General features: G+C 63.2%; 8 protein-coding genes across 10 annotated transcripts; 3 read left to right on the forward strand and 5 right to left on the reverse strand.

Moving 5' to 3' along the window:
- Window positions 1–87: 87 nt before the first annotated feature.
- LOC62_07G009679 (uncharacterized protein) lies at window positions 88–1,098 on the forward strand. Its single transcript, XM_062776235.1, has 4 exons — window positions 88–125; window positions 164–240; window positions 294–506; window positions 626–1,098. Exons 1-4 carry the CDS (start codon window positions 123–125, stop codon window positions 714–716), a joined length of 384 nt encoding a protein of 127 aa, XP_062632219.1. The 5' UTR covers window positions 88–122; the 3' UTR covers window positions 717–1,098.
- Window positions 892–2,538, reverse strand: lysmd1 (LysM and putative peptidoglycan-binding domain-containing protein 1; the record flags this gene model as incomplete). Its single annotated transcript, XM_062776236.1, has 3 exons — window positions 892–1,722; window positions 1,768–1,818; window positions 1,870–2,538. The coding sequence occupies 3 exons, from the start codon at window positions 2,536–2,538 to the stop codon at window positions 892–894; spliced, it is 1,551 nt and encodes a 516-aa protein (XP_062632220.1).
- Window positions 2,539–2,831: 293 nt separating this feature from the next.
- Sf3b1 (Splicing factor 3B subunit 1) lies at window positions 2,832–6,540 on the reverse strand. Its single transcript, XM_062776237.1, has 2 exons — window positions 3,716–6,540; window positions 2,832–3,672 (listed from the first exon to the last, which is right to left on the reverse strand). Exons 1-2 carry the CDS (start codon window positions 6,393–6,395, stop codon window positions 2,873–2,875), a joined length of 3,480 nt encoding a protein of 1,159 aa, XP_062632221.1. The 5' UTR covers window positions 6,396–6,540; the 3' UTR covers window positions 2,832–2,872.
- Window positions 6,541–6,734: 194 nt separating this feature from the next.
- Window positions 6,735–8,921, reverse strand: SEC13 (Protein transport protein SEC13). Its single transcript, XM_062776239.1, has 8 exons — window positions 8,848–8,921; window positions 8,580–8,794; window positions 8,320–8,507; window positions 8,181–8,270; window positions 7,829–8,133; window positions 7,337–7,781; window positions 7,146–7,300; window positions 6,735–7,101 (listed from the first exon to the last, which is right to left on the reverse strand). The coding sequence occupies exons 1-6, from the start codon at window positions 8,848–8,850 to the stop codon at window positions 7,548–7,550; spliced, it is 1,035 nt and encodes a 344-aa protein (XP_062632223.1). The 5' UTR covers window positions 8,851–8,921; the 3' UTR covers window positions 6,735–7,101; window positions 7,146–7,300; window positions 7,337–7,547.
- LOC62_07G009682 (uncharacterized protein) lies at window positions 6,768–7,363 on the forward strand (the record flags this gene model as incomplete). Its single annotated transcript, XM_062776238.1, has 3 exons — window positions 6,768–7,103; window positions 7,148–7,300; window positions 7,337–7,363. The coding sequence occupies 3 exons, from the start codon at window positions 6,768–6,770 to the stop codon at window positions 7,361–7,363; spliced, it is 516 nt and encodes a 171-aa protein (XP_062632222.1).
- A 259-nt stretch (window positions 8,922–9,180) lies between the features above and the next one.
- On the forward strand, window positions 9,181–10,895 carry mcmbp (Mini-chromosome0 maintenance complex-binding protein; the record flags this gene model as incomplete). The annotated part of the gene is made up of 5 exons (XM_062776240.1): window positions 9,181–9,235; window positions 9,276–9,337; window positions 9,380–9,546; window positions 9,594–10,685; window positions 10,730–10,895. The coding sequence occupies 5 exons, from the start codon at window positions 9,181–9,183 to the stop codon at window positions 10,893–10,895; spliced, it is 1,542 nt and encodes a 513-aa protein (XP_062632224.1).
- On the reverse strand, window positions 9,616–12,974 carry VMA2_1 (the record flags this gene model as incomplete). Of its 3 annotated transcripts, XM_062776241.1 has the most annotated exons (9): window positions 10,449–10,685; window positions 10,730–11,428; window positions 11,540–12,082; window positions 12,138–12,260; window positions 12,313–12,583; window positions 12,633–12,660; window positions 12,712–12,739; window positions 12,772–12,811; window positions 12,918–12,974. In XM_062776241.1, the coding sequence occupies 8 exons, from the start codon at window positions 12,963–12,965 to the stop codon at window positions 10,965–10,967; spliced, it is 1,545 nt and encodes a 514-aa protein (XP_062632227.1).
- A 1,208-nt stretch (window positions 12,975–14,182) lies between these two features.
- Window positions 14,183–18,637, reverse strand: ain1 (Alpha-actinin-like protein 1; the record flags this gene model as incomplete). Its single annotated transcript, XM_062776244.1, has 18 exons — window positions 14,183–14,365; window positions 14,416–14,546; window positions 14,708–14,943; window positions 16,031–16,105; window positions 16,152–16,232; window positions 16,268–16,324; window positions 16,362–16,451; window positions 16,498–16,813; window positions 16,849–17,254; window positions 17,301–17,400; window positions 17,436–17,556; window positions 17,594–17,710; window positions 17,762–17,802; window positions 17,838–17,884; window positions 17,920–17,977; window positions 18,021–18,089; window positions 18,169–18,253; window positions 18,405–18,637. 18 exons carry the CDS (start codon window positions 18,635–18,637, stop codon window positions 14,340–14,342), a joined length of 2,289 nt encoding a protein of 762 aa, XP_062632228.1. The 3' UTR covers window positions 14,183–14,339.
- Window positions 18,638–18,877: the final 240 nt, after the last annotated feature.

Raw genomic sequence — 18,877 nt, forward strand, 5'->3', positions numbered from 1 at the left:
GCGCCGTCGAGGATCATCACCGCCGCCACTGAAATTGTTGACTTGCAACCTCCACTTTCGTCGAACAACACGTCAACCGCGCGTCAACACGACTTTACATTGTCCACATCACCAACAACGAAATGGTACGCAGCATGGCTCACAGTGCACTAACGATCTCCAGCCAAAGCGATCAGACGTGCACCACATCACAGCGCACCTGCACAAGTCGGCCGTGTTCGTGAGCGTGCCCGAGTCGACGTGAGGCCCCTTCCTTTTCCTTCTGCGGAGTCCACGCTCACGCGACGCCGCAGCACACTAGCGCAGCTCAAGACGCAGCTCGTCGCCGCGCTGGCCTCGCTTGAAGGCCGCGTGCCCGTCCTCCCCGCGTCCGAGGCCGACATCCAGCTCTGGGAGGACCGCGAGATTGACGGCGCCGCAGAGGGCGAGCAGGGGATCCGCGTCGTCGAGGGCGAGGGGAGCGTGTTGAGGCTTGGCTGGCCGCGCTGGAAGCGTGTGTATGTGAGGTGAGTCGTCGAGGCCGAATGCCGCGCAGCGAGCGGCATGAGGCGTGGTGGGTTGGGTACCGACGAGCTGGGAGAGGAAAAGGAAGGCCAGGCAGGGCGAGGCTGACATGACGCCCCAGCGTCCGCGCGCCCGGCGGCGAGTTCGAGCGCCCCGTCTACACCGTCCCAGATCCGATGGACGGCGAGGGCGAGGAGGATGAGCAGGCGTAGGCGTGGGTGCAGGCATGCAGCGCAGCTGCGCGCCGGTGAGTGATCGGTTGCGACGTAACGCAACAACCACGCGACTCGACTAGGCCGGCCCACCCTTCGCGGCGTGGCTCGGCTCGGCGTCGCGTAGACTACATAGTTCATGGCAAGACTCTATATGGCAGTAACGGTACAACTACTAGTCGCGCTTCTTGTCAGTCGGCTTGCGGGGCTTGATGTGCCCGCCCGCCGAGGCCATGCGGCGCAGGTCCTCTGGGCGCACATCCGTCCGGCGCGGCACGGCACGCGCGTCCATCTCGAGCTCGACGGCCGGCACGGCGGGGTGGTAGCTCGGCGTGCTTGCGCCCGACGTGGGGCGCGAGCCGCCCGTCGAGCTCACGCGGGGGGACGAAGCCGACGCCGCAGCGGCAGCGGGGTGCGCCGGCGGCGGCGCGACGCTGAACAGCATGCTCAGGCGCGTGGCCAGGCTCTGCTCCCCCGCCGCAGGCGCAGGCGCGAGCTCGCGCGGCGGCCGCAGCCGCACGACGCGCTTCGTGCTCTTCCCCGGCGGCGGCGGCAGCGGGTCGTCGGGGCTGAACGTGCCCGCGTGTGTGCGCGCGCGCTGCCGCCGCGCCGCGCGCTCGGTCGCGCTCAGCGCGCGCACGCTGTCCGCGCTCCGGCCCACCTCGTTGTCGAGCGACCGGCTGCTGTGCCGCCCGCTCGGCTCGCGCCGCTGCCCCGGGAAGAAGCGCAGCTGCGAGGCCGGGAGCCGCACAATATCGAGCGTGACGCCGCCGTCGTGCGCGGCAGCGGCGGCGCTCGAGCCTGCCCCGTTGCTGGCGCCGCTGCTACTGCTGCCCTCGCCGTTCTCGCCCGCACGCCGCGGCACGATCGTCACCTGCCCCCCGGCGCGCACCATCGTGTCGCCCTTCGCCGTCGGCCTGCACGCGTCGAGGGGCACGTACAGGTGCGTCCGGAGATGCAGCGGGTCCGAAGGCCACATCTTGTTTGCCTTTCGCAGCGTCCCTAGCTTGGGGCTGTCAGCGCGGCAATGCCACACACACACACTACTCACCTCGATGCCGTAGCGCAATGCAATGCCAGGTAGCGACTCGCCCTGCTTGATCTGATGCGGCATCAGCAACCCCCGCTTGGCCCACTACACCACCAAACCCACCTGATGCACAATCACCTCGACCTCCGCGGCAACGCGTAACAGGTCGACGCTCCCCCGCTCGCTCGCGCTCGCGCTGCTCCCCTGGCTCTCGGCCACCGCGCGGTCCATCTCGCTGGTCAGCCGGCGCAGATTGGGCCGCGACACATCCGACACGTCGTCGTCGTCGCGCTCGTCGAGGCGCAGCGACGCAATCTTGCCGTCCAACGTCCCGTTCCGCAGGCCGAGCGCGAGCTCGTCCAGCGCGAGCGGGTGCGACGTGGCGCGGGGCACGCCCTTGCCCATGCCGCCGAGCGCGCCGGGGGCCGAGGCGGCAGGCGACGCCGGCGTGCGTGGTGCGCTTGCGCTCGGCAGCGCCGGCGACCGCAACGTCGACGACGACGCGGCTCCTGGTCCCCCTGGCCCTCCTATCCGCGGGCTGCCGCGCAGCTTCAGGTTGCTCGGGGTCCGCCGCGGTGCTGGATCTGGCGGGTCGAGCGCCGGGTCCAGGTCGAGCGTCTCTGCTATTGGTGGTGGTGTTGGTGCTGGTGGTCGCCGCGCAACTATCGTCTCGGGGTCCGAGCTCTCGCCGCCGCCGCCGCCGTCGTCGCTCGCGGCCCACGGATCCAGCTCGCCGTCATCGAGCGAGCTCCGCGCCGTGAGCGGCGCTGGTCGCACGGGGGAGGAGAGCATGGCTGCTGCTGCTGCGTGTGGTGGACTCCTCGCCGCTCTGCATTCGATGGCTGGGCTGTTGTGTGCGGCCTTGCGATGGGGTGAGTGAGTGAGACGAGACAATGGGCGGTTGCGATGGTGGAGGCTGGACACGGCAATGGCGTCGGTCGTCGGTCGGTAACGTGGCTTGACCACCACCAAGGGTGGGTTCACAAAGGCACAACCCTGAGAATGTAGTCACTGTGTCACAGTGTTGTCACAGGCTCTCTCTCTCTGCACTGCCATGCATGTCCCCTCCTGACCGACTACCCAAACCCCCATGCATATGTTGATACAATGTCACAATATACTCTACTTAAACCCACATGAGCAAATGGTGGCGCGTGTAGTCTTGTCCAGACGCCAGGTCAGCAGCCGACCCCAATGCAGGGTAGAATGGCACCATGGCGTCAACCGCGCCCAAGACGAGCGTGTTGTACATTCGCCAGTAGACCTCACGGATTCGTCGCGCTGGGTGGAACAAGCCCTGCAAGACATAACTCAACACGACACCAGGTCCGATACCGATGCGCATAGCCTCGATAGCGTCCATGACACCGCCAATGACGTGTGGACTTGTCTCCAAGATGTTGGGCCACACGAGGTTGAGCAGGTGCGTCAACGCCTCCTCGTAGCCCAGGCCGGCAACACCAATCGTCAGGTGCTTGACAATCGCACATGCGGTTTGTCGGTGGACGTGGTCACGGTCGGTGAGCGAGTCCTCGAGCAGACCGACAACCGAGTGGATGTAGTCTTTCGACATTTCTCCAACGTACTCGAACACGTACGCCAATGCCTTGAGACAACCGTTGCGGACATTGAGCTCCGGCGTGCGGTACTCGTTGAGAATGGCGGGGATACACGTGAAAGGACCACAGGTCTCGGCGACAATGGCAATGGCGACAGTCGACAAGACACGGCTTTGACGCTCCTGCACCTTGAGGTTGGTGAGGAGAACACTCAGCACGTCCTGGGGACCAATGGCCTTGGCAATGTAGCCAAACGAGTTGACGGCCGCACGACGAATAGCCTTCTTGTGCGCCTTGAGCAGGTCGAGCAGCTCAAAACAGATACGCATCCACTCCTTGGCGGCGACAAACTCGGCACCACGGTCGGCTGCGAGGGTTAGCACTGTCCACAACGTTCTCATAGTACTCACCAATACGACCAATCAAGTTGATGGTCGCCTCTTGCACCTTTTCGTGTCGGTTACGCAGAATTGGCGTCATGCGCGGAAGCAGGTCCTTGACGGGCGGGTTCATTTGGGTCATGCCGACAACGTTGGCGATGGCAGCCTCGGCGGCGATGATACTTCCAAGAGCATCGGGGTACTCTTCACCGAGCTGCTCGAACAGCACAACACCGAGCTTGCTGAGCAGCGCGTCCTCGTCGTTTTGCTTGATAATCGGGGCGAGTTTTGTTGTCAGGTCGGCAGCGAGCATACGGACCTTGGCAGACTTGTTTGTCAAGCGCCACAGAATCATCGACACAATCTGCGGGAGGTAGGGCTTGACGCGCGAGCCAAGCGCGGCGACAACAGCGCCAAAGCCATCCAGCATGACATTGTCCTCGAGGGTCTGCTCCTGGAACGCGAAGATGATGCCGTCGATAAGCTGGACCTCGAGTCGCTCGTCGATATCCGCAGCGCCATTGTTCTGGACCACCTTTGTGATCGTCTCCATGACCATCTTGCGGTATGGTTCGCTCTCGTCCTTGAGGTCGTTGGAGATGCGGCCGACAATGTCAGAGACACCGGCCTTGCTGGCGAGCTCGACAGTCGTCTCGACCAGCTGCTTGTAGTTGCGGCGGTCGAGGGCCATGCGGCGGACCCAGAATGCCTTGAAGAACTCTGGGAGAATGTCCTGGCGGACGAATGTCGGCGTGACACCCTCAGTGCCAGCACACTGCTTGATGACCTGCAGCACGATGCGGCGCATCTCCTCGTCCGACGTCTGGAACTCGCGGATGAGAATGGGCATACACTCGCGCACGTAGTAACCCGCGTACTCGGGGTCCATGAGCGGGACAATGTATCCGATCGCCTTGAGGAAGGCGGCGAGCGTCTTGCCACGGTGCTGGCGCAGGCCGATCCAAAGCGGCTTGAGGACATTGTCAAACGACTCGATACCGTAAGGCGCGGCAGCCTCAGCAAGAGCCGCAAGCGCAAGCGCAGTCATTGTGCGGACCTTTTGCTGGTCGTCCTGCAGGCCATCGGCGACGGCGTCGACGAGGTTGCGCAGGTGGGGGAGCACCGCACAGCCCATCATGACGGCAATCTGCTGGATGATACGAATACCGGTGTGGCGAGCCTGCCAGCTCTTCTTGGAGCGACACACGGCCTTGAGGAAGGGCAGAAGGGCGGGAATGCCGAGCGCCGAAGCGACAACCGCGAACGCACGGGCAGTCGTGTTGCGCACATACTCGTCCACGTGGTCGATATCAGGACGCATGGTCGAGATCATGTGGGCGAGACCGGCAGCCTTGGCGAGGTTGCTGATAATCTCGCGACCCTCGACACGCGCATAGTAGTCCTCGTCAATAAGCAGGGGCTCAATGACCACAAGAATCTTGTGGACGTAGGGGCGAACAAGATCGTCGAGCTTGTAGAGCACACGGTCAATGACCTTGACGAGCAAGTGCCGTTCCTGGTCCTCGAGCGTGCGCTCCATCAACAGCGGGAGGATCTTGTCGAACAATGGGCCGGCGCCAAACTCGCGTGCCTTGTCGGTGATCTGTCGCAGCGCAGTCTTTCGCACGGGTGGAGTACCGTTCTTGATCTTGAGCAGCAGACGCATAATCTTGCGCTCCTTGAGCTCGTCGAGCGAGTACATGACGTCGTCGGCCTCGCCACCACCCTCACCGAGCACCTTGGCGAAGTACTGGGCGTCCTCGGGCTTGAGGAACTGGAGGGTTCCGATGCCGTCGATCTCCGTCTGCTCGCCAGCGCCCTGGAATCCACCAGCAGCAGCGACAGCTCGTGCCGCGGCGTTCTCGTCCTGCATCATGAACCCGCTGCTCTCAGCATGCTGCGATGACGCCGAGACCATCTTGCGGACGGGTGCGCTGGGGACATAGTCCTCGGGGACCGGCACAATCGAGTAACCCTCCGCGGAACCAGGAAGCAGCGAGTTGAGCTCGTCGTCGGTGATAGCTCTGTATCGCCTGTCCTCGACCATGGCCTGGGAGGGCTTGGCATCGCCATTACTTGACGACGACGCAACAGCCGAGCTCGACTCCTCGACGTCGGGCTTCTGGTCCCAGCGCGACCGCTTCGGCGCAGCCTCGGCAACCTCGCCCTTGTCCTCTGGCGTCTGGTCCCATCGCGAGCGGCGCTTCTTGGGTGCAGGCTCGTCGGCATCCGGCTTCTCCTCCTTGACCTCGGCTTCGGGCTCGTCCCATCTCCGCCTGCGCGTGGTAGGTGGGGACCCGGCGTCGCCAATAGCGCCACGGGGCGGGGTTGCGTCGTCGGCGACCTGCGATCGTGGTGGCGTCTTGTCGTCGCCGCCGGCCGGCTCGCGCTTCTCAATCGCCGCCTTCTCGGCCTCCTCCTGCGCGAGCTTCTCCTTGTGCCGTCTCACGCGCTCCTCTTCGCGCTCGAGCTCGACGCGCCGCATGCGCAGCTCGTAGCTCTCGTCCTCGCCCTCGCCCTGCCCATCACGACGGTTGAATCGTCGCAGCTGGTAGTCGCTCTGGCGCGCCGAGATCTGCTTCGACTTGGCGCGGTCCTGGATCTCATCCGGGGCGTCATCCTCCTCGGCCATCTGCGCATGCTCGTCGAGAATATCCTGCGGCGCCGTGTACGACGTGAGGCGGGGGTAGGACCCGTCTTCTTCAGACATGGTGGCGGGTGGCTCTGACGAGTGTTCGGGGTGATCGAGTGTCGAACTTTTTAGGGCCTTTTTGTCGTGTCGTGCGTCGGCGTCGATGCCCTAGACGTGTGTGTAGTAGTTATCTAGTGCACCAGCCCGCAAACGTCGACGGGATGATAAGTTGAGATGATATTATGATGGACCTGACCAAGTCGAGATGCCGAAGTCTAAGACGCCTCCCTCCACCGTCGCCTGGGTGGCGGCATTTCAACAAACCCCGCCAGTGGCACTGGAACCTTCGTTGCTATGACGCTGTGGTGGTTGATATCTGCGTCGGTCACTCTTCGTTGCATCGCAACATTCGTCCACCATCACGACTCGCAACACGCAAGCACCAGCACAATGGTGCTCATCTCCCCAGCACGCATAAACGACCTCCTCACAAGTCTGCTCGACAATGACGCCGGCGCCGGCCCCCACACCGCCCTGCTCATCACGCCGCAGGGCCAGCTATTGAGTCACGTCACGCTGTCGTACGACGACGACGGCGACGAAGGCGCGGAGGAGGAGGAGGAGGACGCCGAGTTCACCGACGCCGAGGCGAACGGGGACGCTGCAGACGGTGACACGGAGGACGACACCGAAGAGCCATGGCTCGAGGGACCCGAGCGCCTGCGCCTCCTCCTCGGCCTTGCGTCCCAATGGGAGGAGGACGAGTCGCCGCGCGTCGAGTGCGAGGTGGGTGTAGCTAACCTGCAGAGCATCGGAGCTGACTCTTACAGCTCGGACGGCTCTTCCTCCGCCCCATCCCCCTACCTGACGCTGAGCGCGCCCCGGAGACTGGCATGCCCGTCGTCCGCCCACCACACGTCTCGTCGTTTGTGCTCGTCCTCAACGGCACCTCGTCGACTCCGTGGACTGCTCTTGCGCAGAAGGTGTGTAGGCTTTAACTCGGACAGAGCTGACGTCAGGCCGACACCTTTGTGACCGAGTGGTAAACAAGGCTCGCACATGGGCCCCATACACATGCCCCCATCACACTTGTACAAATACCCAGCAACACAACTACCTCTTGTTACAGCAACACAACTATCCTCTGTTAATGTCAAACAAGCCCCTACACCACGATCCCCTACATCACCACTAGTCGTTGTATTCATCATGCATCGTGACCACTGCCGCCTAGCTCGAAAAGTCGCTCACGCACTCCCAACCCTTTCCAACGCCCTCCTTCCACAAGCTGACCTTGCCGTCACCGCACGACACGGCCAGAATGTTGCCAGCAATGGACCAGGAGACGCGCCAGACGGCGTCGGGGAAGTGTGGGTCGTCGGACTGGGGTGCCTGGGGCTTGAGAGGCGTCGACTGCCAGGGCGACGTGGGTGAGGAGCGGGTGTGGATGAGGACGGTGCGGTCCTGTGACGTTAGCGGGTGATGGCAAGTCTCCAGCACACCCAACTCACCTGCGACGCAGACGCAATGTACATGCCAGGAAGGCCGATGTTTGGTGCCCACGAGACGTCGCGGACCCAGTTCTCGTGGCCCTTGATCTCCTCCTCCTCTGACCACTTCTTGGCAGCCTCGTCGTAGCCCCAGACGCGGATGGCGTTGTCCGAACCGCCGGAGACGATGCGCTTCTGCGACTCGACCTGTCCGGACGTGGCGGCACCCTTCTGTCCAGGTGCGCTCAGAACTGATGGTGCCCACGAGACGGCGTTGGCGCCCGAGCCGTGAGCGGGGAAGATGACAGCGTCGGTGGATCCGTCGTCTGGGCGTGTCAGTGGTGCACACTCACGGGGATTCGACGCCACTCACTCTGGAAGCTAAGGACGGAGATCTTGCCGTCGCTCGAGGCGCAGGCGAGGATCGGTCCGAGGTCATAAGGCGCCCAGGCGATCGAGTTGACTGAGGTGTGAGTGCTGTTCTCCCAACGCCTGACCAGCACCCCACTCACCACTCGCCGAGTGCAGCGTGTGCTCCTTGATCCGCTCCCAGCCGTCCTGGATCTCGCCGCCAGAGCCCTTGCCGTGCCCGGGGCCGACCTCCTTCCAGATGAAGACGCGGCCGTCGTACGAGCACGAGGCGAGGATGGATCCGAACGAGGGGTGCGCCCAGGACACCTGCCAGACGGGCGCAGTGTGGCTGCGCGGGGGTCAGCCAACATCCAGCGAGGCCGGCGATGCTGCTCGGCGGCTCGGCCACTCCACAACTCACCCCTTGAGCACGATCGGGTCGCCCTTAGCCTCGCCCTTGACCACGTTGAAGATGCGCACCGTCTTGTCGGACGACGCAGTGGCCAGGCGCTTGCCGTAGTAGTCGAGCTGGGCATCGTGCTGGCGGTCAGTACGGCGGTTCACGGTGCCGTCACTCACGATCATGTCCTCATGTTGCGTCTCGACCGGCACGGCCTTGGACGCTTGTGTCGCCGACTGGGGTGTGAGTGCGCTGTGCTGGGCCACAGGCTTGAACAGCGTCGACTTACCATGTTTGTGAAGAGTGCGGATGTGTAGGAGATGCAAGCTCTACAATAGCAGTCAGTCGTCGTGGCGCGGTCAGTCGTCGATGATGCTCGTCGTTGTAGTTCACGGCGTGTTGCGTTTGGCGCGCTGACGATGAGCGCACTGCTGGAGACGGAATCAAATGCCACGTGGGATGTGACGGAATCAAAAGTGACTAGCTACGGTCGCGTCGATCGACGAGGCCACACGCGACGGCGCAATGTTCACGGCGCGCGTCGCAAGATTACAACCAGGCGGGCAGGACAACGACATCTCGGTCACTCACTCTACACTCTACACACTTTACCCCACACACAATGTTGTCAGTCGAGCAGATCACAAGGATAGCCCTCAGGGAGAATGACGGGCAGGGTGAGCTACCGCAATGCCCGTAACACCAGCTCACACCCAGCCCCGTCCGACGTCGAGGCGTACATCGCGGCGGTGGAGGCCGCGCTGAGCAAGCCCGACGAGGTGTGTACAGCTAGACTACGCGGGACGCAGCTGACCCTCCAGATCCCTGCATTCACACCGACCTCGCGCCCCCTCTCGGTCGTCCGCTTCCGCTGCCTCCTCCAGGACACGGGCTACCCCGCCGAGGTGTACCTCCCCGACGAGGCCCCGGCGGGGGAGCAGGTTGACTGGAGCAAGCTGCGCGAGCGCTGGGTCGGATGGGCTGTCGAGTGAGCTGACTATCCGTGTCTCTCTGGGACAATAGCTGACGTCGCAGGGTACCTGGCGAGCAGCCGTGGTCAAAGCTCGGCAGCGACCTCTCCTCGCAACTCGCCTCGCTCGGCCTCGACGCCGCCCTCCCGCCCGTGATCAAGGGCAAGTACCCCTTCGCGCAGGACAGCTACACGGGCGCCCTGCTCAAGATCTACGACGACGCGTCGTTCCGCCCCGCGTCGGCGTACGACGTCGTCGGCATCGTGAGCTCTGCGCCCGTGCCGACACCGTACTCGGGCGACGAGGACGCCGAGGCGCCGCTCGCGCCCGCGATCCACGTCCTCACTACCCCCGTGCAGGCGTACCCGCCCGCACCTGGCCCCACGCCTGTGGGAGACAGCAGCGTGCGTGCCCGCCTCGTGTCGTACCTCGCCTCGGCGTTCTCCCCGCCCGACGAGGCGGCCGGCGAGCTGCTGCTGCTCACGCTCATTGCGTCGCCGGCCACCCGGCCCGTGGGCCTCGCCCCGCTCGGCACGCTCAGCGTCAATCTTCTCCGCCAGCCTGTGCCCTCTGCGAGCCTGCACGCCATCCTGGCGTCCGTGTCCCCGACGTTCATCGCGCTCAAGCTCACGCTCGAGCTGCTGCATGCGCGCGCGTTCCGCCCGTCCTCGAGCGACGGCACGTCCCTTACCCCGGGCCTGTTGCAGCTCGCACCGGGAACGCTCCTCGCGCTCGACGAGAGCGGGCTCGGCGAGGGCGGCCAGCTGCGCGAGCTCGCAGTCAAGAATGTGCAGGCGCTCGGCGAGGCCATCGGCGAGCAGGTCGTCAAGTACGAGTATCCGTTCATGGACGGGCTCAAGATGGAGACGGCGGTGCGCGCGGTCATTGAGAGCGAGGGCAAGAGTTTGCTTCCTGCGGATGTACATGTGCCAGTCACGCTTGCGGCTGGCGCTGCGGTGGCCAGCGACGCTGACCTCGCGGAGTTCCGCGCGTACCTCGCGTACCACGGCTCCAGCGGGCAGGCGGCCAAGATTGTCATTCCCGACGAGGTCGGCACGGCGATCCAGGATGGGTTTGTCGAGGAGCGCAAGGCTGCCGGTGCGGGCAGTGTCGAGGCGGCAGAGGCACGTCTCCGGCGCCGTATGAAGCTCGCGAGGTGAGTAGCTGGACGCAGCTTCGAGACGTCAGCTCACACCCCAGACTCGTCGCGCTCACCTACCCCGACGCCACGCTCGCGACCGAGCGCTGGGAGCAGACTGTCCGCCTCGACAACGAGGTCGACGCACGCCTCGCCAAGCGCGAGGAGGAGAGGAGAAATACAAAGCTTGGCGCGCCGACTGCCAACGGCACAGCAGCATCAACATAGATATACGAGAGACTGGATGCATCATCGTCACCGCAGCTAGGCTTATACATTTACGAGACAACTAAACTCCTAAGCATCTATCAGGTTCTCCTCGGGCTTCTTGGCGGCCGACTTGTCGGACACCTCCTTTGCCTTGCGAGAGTAGAACTCTGCGAGAATCTTGGGGCTGATACGGTTAAGAGACTCCTTGGGGAAGATGCGGAGCAGGTCCCAGGCAATGTCGAGCGACTCGAAGATGGTGCGCGACTCGTAGGCGCCCTGGCCGACAAACTCCTTCTCGAAGCGGTCGAGGAATTCGAGGGCAAGCTTGTCGTCGGCCGACAGGGCCTCCTCACCGACGACGGCCTTCATCGAGGCGGCGTCCTTGCCGACAGCGTACTTGGCGTAGAGCTGGTTGGACACGTCACCGTGGTCCTTGCGGGTAAGCTTCTCGCCGATGGCGCTCTTCATGAGACGCGAGAGCGAGGGGAGGACGTTGATCGGGGGGTAGATCTGACGGTTGGAGAGCTGACGGTCGACGAAGATCTGGCCCTCTGGGGTGGGGTTAGCGGGGCTCGGGATGGCGCGCTGAGTGGGGCCTGGTATCTTGGCACAACACCCTCGCACGCGCTGCGCTCGTGCTCGGCTCGTGCTCTATGACTCACCAGTAATGTAACCCGTAAGGTCAGGAATAGGGTGGGTGATGTCGTCGTTGGGCATGGTAAGAATAGGAATCTGGGTAATGGAACCGTTGCGGCCCTCGACACGACCGGCACGCTCGTAGAGGGTCGACAAGTCGGTGTAGAGGTAACCGGGGTAACCACGACGACCGGGGACCTCCTCTCGTGCGGCCGAGACCTCACGAAGAGCGTCGGCGTACGACGACATGTCGGTCATGACGACGAGGACGTGCTTCTCGAGCTGGTAGGCAAAGTACTCGGCCGTGGTGAGGGCGAGACGGGGGGTGATGATACGCTCGATGGTGGGGTCGGAGGCGAGGTTGATGAACAGCGTCGAGTTGGAGATGGCGCCCGACTCGGCAAAGTCCTGCATGAAGAAACGCGCAGTCTCCATGTTGACACCCATGGCGGCGAAGACGATCGAGAAGTTGTCCTCGTGGCCGTCGTGCACGCCCTTGGTCGCGCCGGGCTGCTTGACGAGGCCGGCCTGGCGACAGATCTGCGCGGCAATCTCGTTGTGCGGGAGACCTGCGGCGGGTGGTGTAAGCGAGTGCGCCAGTGCACGGGCTTGTGGGTTACTCACCGGCGGCGGAGAAGATGGGGATCTTCTGGCCACGCGCAATCGAGTTCATCGTGTCGATGGTCGAGATGCCCGTCTGGATCATCTCCTCGGGGTAGATGCGCGAGTAGGGGTTGATGGGCGAGCCTGTCGCCGAGCGTCAGCGAGGCGTCCGTGTCCGATACTCCGCCGCACTCACCGTTAATGTCGAGGTAGTCCTCGGCCCAGACACGCGGTCCCTTGTCAATGGGGTTACCCGAGCCGTTGAACACACGGCCGAGCATGTCCTCGGACACGGCGAGCTTCATCGACGAGCCCGAGAACGAGATGCGCGTGGCCGACGTGTCGACGCCCGACGTGCCCTCGAAGACCTGCACAATGGCCTTCTTGCCGCTCACTTCGAGCACCTGGCCGCCGCGCACCGAGCCGTCAGGCAGGGTGAGCTGGACGATTTCGTTGTACGAAGGGAACTGGGGTAGCGTGAGCTTTGCTCGGTGCCGTTCGTGCAGCCCGACGTACCGAGACATTGTCGAGGACGACAAGGGGACTGAGAGGTCAGCTGGCGTCGCCTATCGCAGGCGAGCACACCCCAACCCACCCGTTAACAGCCGAAACAGTACGGTAGTCTGCCGTCAGCGCCGCCAGCACAGCAACCCACCAAGACGCGGCTTGACCTCGTACGACTTGACGGCGGCGGCCTGGGGGGGTCAGTATGGTAGCTTGCTATCGCACGTTTCGCCAGCAGCGGGGCAGCGAGCAGCAGCAAGCTCGCGCCAAGCCAGCCCACCCGGGCAGAGTACGCACCGCGTTGATGGCCGCGAGCTCGGCGTCGGAGATCTGGGGTCCGGGCATGGTGTGCTCGATGGTGTATAGTGAGATGGGTAGCAGCTCGTTGTCGTCGATACGAGCGAGCGGGCGGGCTGGAGCAGGCCAGGCAGCGGCACGACGGGGGGGATGAGATCACGCTGGTGCTGCGTGATACGGCGCTTGGCCAATCGTCACTGTGTCAGGGAAGCGAGGCAAGGCGAGGCGAGGGGGGGAAGTACACGTCATTTTGTGCCGGAGGTTGTGGCGCCTGCTGTGATTGTGGCTTTGAGCGGGGGGGTTCAGTTCCATCGCTGTATGCATGCGTTCGCTCTGGGTGCTTGAGGTCGAGGCTGTCGGTGGTGATGGCCGGTGGGTGTATGTTCTGAGCAAGAGATATCGCGAGGTGGAAGAACTGGCTGGGGTGGGGGTTAACTCTCGCGGCTGTGGCTTCGCGGGCCTTATCAGCCGTCATGGGGGGGCATTCTAGCTGCTCTCGGCCACTCTGGGCGGTGCATGGCCCATTGATAGAACGACAGTGGTCGTTTTCCAATAAATGTGGGATAGCGGAGGTGGCAATGGAAGTCATGGACCTGAAGCGATCTGTTGGCAGGCCAGTATCCAGAGTGCCATGTCGTTCACTCGAGTCACCCCTTCATGACCGTCATGTCCTCTGACAGATCCCCCTCACGTCGAGTTGTATTCATGACTCTGTCATCACCCAGCCACCCGGCTCACATGGTATCGGGTCGTCGAGGGAACCACGGCAACGGCACAGCAAACGTGCCACTGAACTGCCCTACAGCCTGCGTTAGCTCCGTCGTGCCCCTATAGCCCACTCTCGTCTGCACACGTCGACCCGTGTCTACTATCAGTTCAGTCATCAGGCAGTACTCTGCCAGACTGCCCTCGCTTGACAGGCAGGCAGAGTTGCCTGCTACCCCCCCAGCTCAGCCCCCCAGCTCAGCGCACCCAGTGTAGTGCCGTGGCGCTCGTATTACGGCCCCTGCCGAGGCTTATCACGCGTCGCGCTGCCTGACTGCCGACCCCCACTGTCTCTCTGCCCTTGCTCAGGCCCGCAGTCGACGTGCGCGGAGCCACACTACCTCACAGTGCCACTGCATGCCCCCCACTCGTGCCCCTCGCGCCTCAGTTAGTAGGGATGTCTCCTGCCCCGACCACGCCAAGCCCGCTCCTATATTGCCCTGACGCTCTGCTCCCACCTCATGCCACGCCACGCCCTATCATACCCCAACGCCCACGCCTCATAGAACATCTCATTGCATGCCGTGGCCGTGTCGTCACCGGTCAGACACATCCAGTGTACGCCCGGAGATCTCTAGTGTTAGTAGGTGGAGTTTCGGAAGGATGGATAACGGTCCCGGCTAGGAGTGGCTAGAAGGGGTGGCCCGGTCTAGACGTTTATCGGCGGTTGGCACGCTCAAGGACTGCGGCGGTTAGCGGGGCACGCCGTCTACCAAACAGCCTCGCTACTCACTGGCCTCCTTGGTGATCTCCGAGTAGTCGGTGGCCTGGACATCGATGTGGATGCCCTCGAGACGGCGGTGGAGGGCGTCCTTGGACGAGGCGTAGATCATCTTGTTGCGGACGTTGGCATCGTCGGGCGACCTGGGACGGTTAGATACGACACGCAAGCGGGGGCGGGGGTCAGGGGGTGCCGAGTGTAAAGCGGCTCTGCTGCACCGCCTCGGCGCTGCGCTCCGAGCGCGGCGGCGCGCACCAGCGCCGCACACAACCACCCCACCGCCAGCCAACAACAGCCTACTCACCACTGGACAAAGACGAGCTTGTTGCGGATACCCTCGCCGGGGAGCTCGTACTGGAAGTCGTAGACGGCCCACCTGCACTCCTTCTCGGGCAGGTCGGCGACAAAGTCCTCAAAGTTGCGCGACTCGGACGTCTTGAGCACAACAATCGACTTCTTGTCGTCCGAAACGCCGTAGATGACGTACGCGAGCTTCTTGCCAGTCTTGAGCTCCTGGTACTTCTCGAGGGTCTCGGGGACCTGTGGGGGGGTGATTGATAGCGGTGCGGGGGTGCGTGGGCAGGGCAGGGCGTTATGACCAGATCAGATGACGTCGGGCGCGGCGTGGAGACGGTTCGGTGCGTTTGGTTTTTGGGTGAGCAGGCCAGCCATACCCACACGCCAGCAAATCACGCGAGGAGAGCGGACGGTGCGGCGCACGGCAGGATGAAGCGAGGAGCGAGCGGCGGCCAGGGGCACGATGTGTGTTTACCGTTTTGCGCGGGGGTAGCAAAGGCAGTCGTTGGGGGGCGGCGGGACGGGCGGCATCACGACATGGTAAGCATCGGGGTCAAGAGCGTATCGGCAGCGGCAGCGGCGAGGACAGCGACGAGGACAACAACAATAACAAGAGCGAGGGGGACCCGGTCAGCGATTCGCTCTGGTCCGAGACAAGACTCGTCGACGCACCGGCTGGACACCAGACGACTGGGGGATGTTAGTGCTTGCTCTCGTAGGTGCAGGACTCCATGCTCACCATCTTTGCGGGGTGTTTTGTAGAGGTGGGGGTAGGAGAAGTAGAGGGGGCGATGGGTGGATGGGAGAGGAGGAAGGGGAGGAGAGAGATGTATAGCTGTGCGGTGCGCTGCCGTGGTCGAGCGAGCGAGCGGACTGTACGAGCGTCGTCGGTGGGTGTTGGCGTGGCGCACAGTTCCACCATGTCAGGGTTGCGCAAAGGGGTTGGGTGGGGGGTTATTCTTGATAGCGCCCCCCAATTAAACAAAAGTGGCACCCCCACGCTCGCGACTGATTTCACCGTCCACACCCGCCCCACTGCAATGTACAACTGCATCCCAATGCGTCCTATACACAGACTCTATGCCCTCGCTCCTCGTGCAAATGCCTGCTCCAAAAACGTGTGGTCTGGGGTGTCAGTTGTGCGCAGAGAGTTTCCAACTCACAATCGAAGCCGCCGGAAATCGTGCTGCCCTCGCTCGCCTCGACAGACGGCATGGCCTCGGACAGGAAGCGCACAGCGTCCGGTGACAAGTTGGCAAACTTGAGGTCCTGCTGCGTGACATATCCCTGGGCGTATCAGCGGATGCCAACCCACCGTGCATCCACTCACCTTGTCGCCGCCAACATCTCGGAACGCCTCGCGCAGCTGATCTCCCGACGAGACGTCGTCCTTTGTGATCTCGACCTGGGGGTGTCAGCTGGGCCTTCCACAGTCACCACAGATTCCTCACCAGCAGAGCCAGCCACGCCTCATATGTCAGGGCACCAAACTGCGACTCGAGCTGGCTGTAGATCGCCTCAACCTCCTCATCCTGCAATGTCAGCTTGTCCTCACCCTTCCACTCACTGGATACACGATACCCAGACTCGCGAGCGCAGAGTGCATTTCATAGACGCTCAGGGTCTGAAAAGTCAGCTTGGTCCATCCACAGCCCACTCACATTCGTGCCGTCCTTATCAAAGTGCTTGAAGGTCGACTCAAACTCCTCCAGCTTAGCAGGCGTGATGTTGGTGTGGGCAGAGGAGACCATCTGCGTTGTCAGTTGCGGCCAGCCCCATCCCACCCATCCCACCCACCTGGTTGTCCACAAACGCAATCTTCTTTCGCATGCCCTCCTCGGCAATCTCGAGCTCGAACTCCAGGTCGTCGTACGTGAGTACAGTGTAGTCGTTCTCGTCCACCTTGGCCTCAACGCATGCCTGGTTCGCGGCGGCAATGTCGTGCGTTAAGATCGTTCGGAGATCGGGTAACTCGGCAGAGAGCTTGACGAGGGCCTGCTTCTGGTCTTGGAGAGAGCCACTCAGACTTCCAATCGCCTGCTCGACGCGCTGGATACGCTCGATGAAGCTCTGGGCGAGCTGCGCAAGCCGCTTCCGCAGCTCCTCCTTGATCCTGGCGGGTTAGTTTTGAACGAACTTACGACCCACTCTCGAATGCGCGCGTTGATGACCCGGCTGCGCGCCACCTCGGCCGTCATGAGCTCGGCCCACGACCCCTCGAGGTCTTCAAGCCTCAAGCCCTCGACTGGCTCCCATGACCGGAGCGAGTACGTCCGGAGCTTGGTCTGGATATTGCTGTACAGCTGGGCAAGTTCCTGCCGTTCACGGACCCAGGCGCGCTTGCTCGTCTTCTTGTAGTCGGCGAACTGGGACAGCTGGGAGATGGCGTCGGGGTAGGACTTTGGCTGCTCGGCTGCCTTCCATCCCTGACGCTGGGTAGCGAGGGCGTTCAGCAGGGCCGCCATGCGTTTCTCAAAGTCGTTGCGCGTGACCATGATGCTCTGCATGACCTCGGCAAACTTCTCCACACGGCGAGCGCCAGTCTCGGCCTTGTCTGTGGTTGTCAGCTGGGGACTGTGACGCGTCGCGGCTCAGCTCACCCTCGGACGAGAACTTGTGGAAGAACTCGGCAACGTAGGTCATGACCGAGCGCTCGTCAGGGACCTCGACGTCGCAGATATCGGACACCTCGAGAAGGCGCTGGGCGTCAATGCTATTCGTATTGGTCTACTCACCGGGATATCAAGGCTCTCCTCGGCGACCTTGAACGCCAGCGCAGTGTTGCCTCTAATGTCCGACTTGTCGAGGGCGTCAAAGTCGATGAGCTCGGGGCGGTGGCGGTGGATGATTGCGCAGCTGGAGGTCAGCGTGGTTCTCTCGCGCCATCACTCACAATGCAAGGCCATCCGACCAACTGCTCTTGAAGTTCTGCACATCGACCTCGGCGTACGGCGTCGTCTTGCGCTGGCACCAGAGCAGGAGGCCGTCTTTGGCTGAGAGGCCTTCCTCGCTGCAGGGTCAGCGCTACAGTCCAGAAGGCACAGCGCAGCCCTCGACGTACGTGATGCCCGCGATGGTGAAGCGGAGAATGAGGGTCCAGATCTGCGGGTTAGGTTGACTCTCCTGCTCCGACCCACCATGCCGAGGATGAGCTTCAAGTTGCCGTCGACAATGTCCTCGGGGCCTGGAATCAGCACGGTCCACCGCGGCCAGACTCACCAATGTTGGTCAACTTGACGCCGCGGTCGCGGATGAACTGGAGAGCCTTGGAGGCGTTCTGCGGCGTGAGCGAGTCGTCACAGGCACACTACCAGACGCACCTCGGCCTTCTGCACCCGCAGGAAGGGCTTCTTGTTGTACCTCCCCAAGCTCGTCTCGGACATGATTTCCTGGGGTCAGAGGAAGGGCCGCGCCGTCTCGCCACCTACAAGAAGCTAGACGTCAGCACGGCTCACAACTACTACCCACCTGGATCAGCTTGACGCCGTCGGAAAAGTCCTTGGCCAGCGAGGTCATGGGCTCGAGGCCATGGCTTTCGAGCTTGGTGTTGAGCCTGGGGTGTGAGCCTGGGCGGTGTCGCTACCACGCCGCACCGAGCCCCAGCCCCCAACATACGCACCATTTACAAAACGTCCTGTGTTCGCGCAGCCCGTCAGCGGTGACCATTGTGAATGAGAGCAAAGCGAGCGCGAGCGACGACGCACCTGCTCTGAATTTCCGTCCACTCGAGCTCGGACCGCACGCCCATGCTGACGCTATTGCGCTGGCTCCCCGGCGTCGGCGTGCTGGCGCCCGCGCGATCGCGGAGGTTCTCGCGCGACTTGGCCGCGCCGAGGGAGCGCGTGCGCTCGAGGGCAAAGCTCGACCGGCTCGGCGAGTGCGGGAAGCCGGCGTGCAGCGGCGTCCCCGGCGTGCTGAGGGTCGCTGTAGGGGGCATTGCAAGTGGGCCCAGAGGGCTGAGTGCGCTGTCGTGTGTGAAGCTGGGGGCTGTCGGTGTGGGAGAGAAGCAGTGTGACGATGCTGGGCGAGGGCGAGAAGGACAGAAGGGCAGATGTGCTGGGGGGTGATCGACGCCGCCGTCGTCGTCGCCGCCCGTTTCCCAGCTTGTTGTCTCTCTGGCCGCCGCGACAAACAAATAAATCAGGGACGCTTTAGCTCCCGCCACCCTCAAACCAGA

Source organism: Vanrija pseudolonga, chromosome 7 (assembly GCF_020906515.1).
Source record: "Vanrija pseudolonga chromosome 7, complete sequence".
Lineage (NCBI taxonomy): Eukaryota > Fungi > Basidiomycota > Tremellomycetes > Trichosporonales > Trichosporonaceae > Vanrija > Vanrija pseudolonga.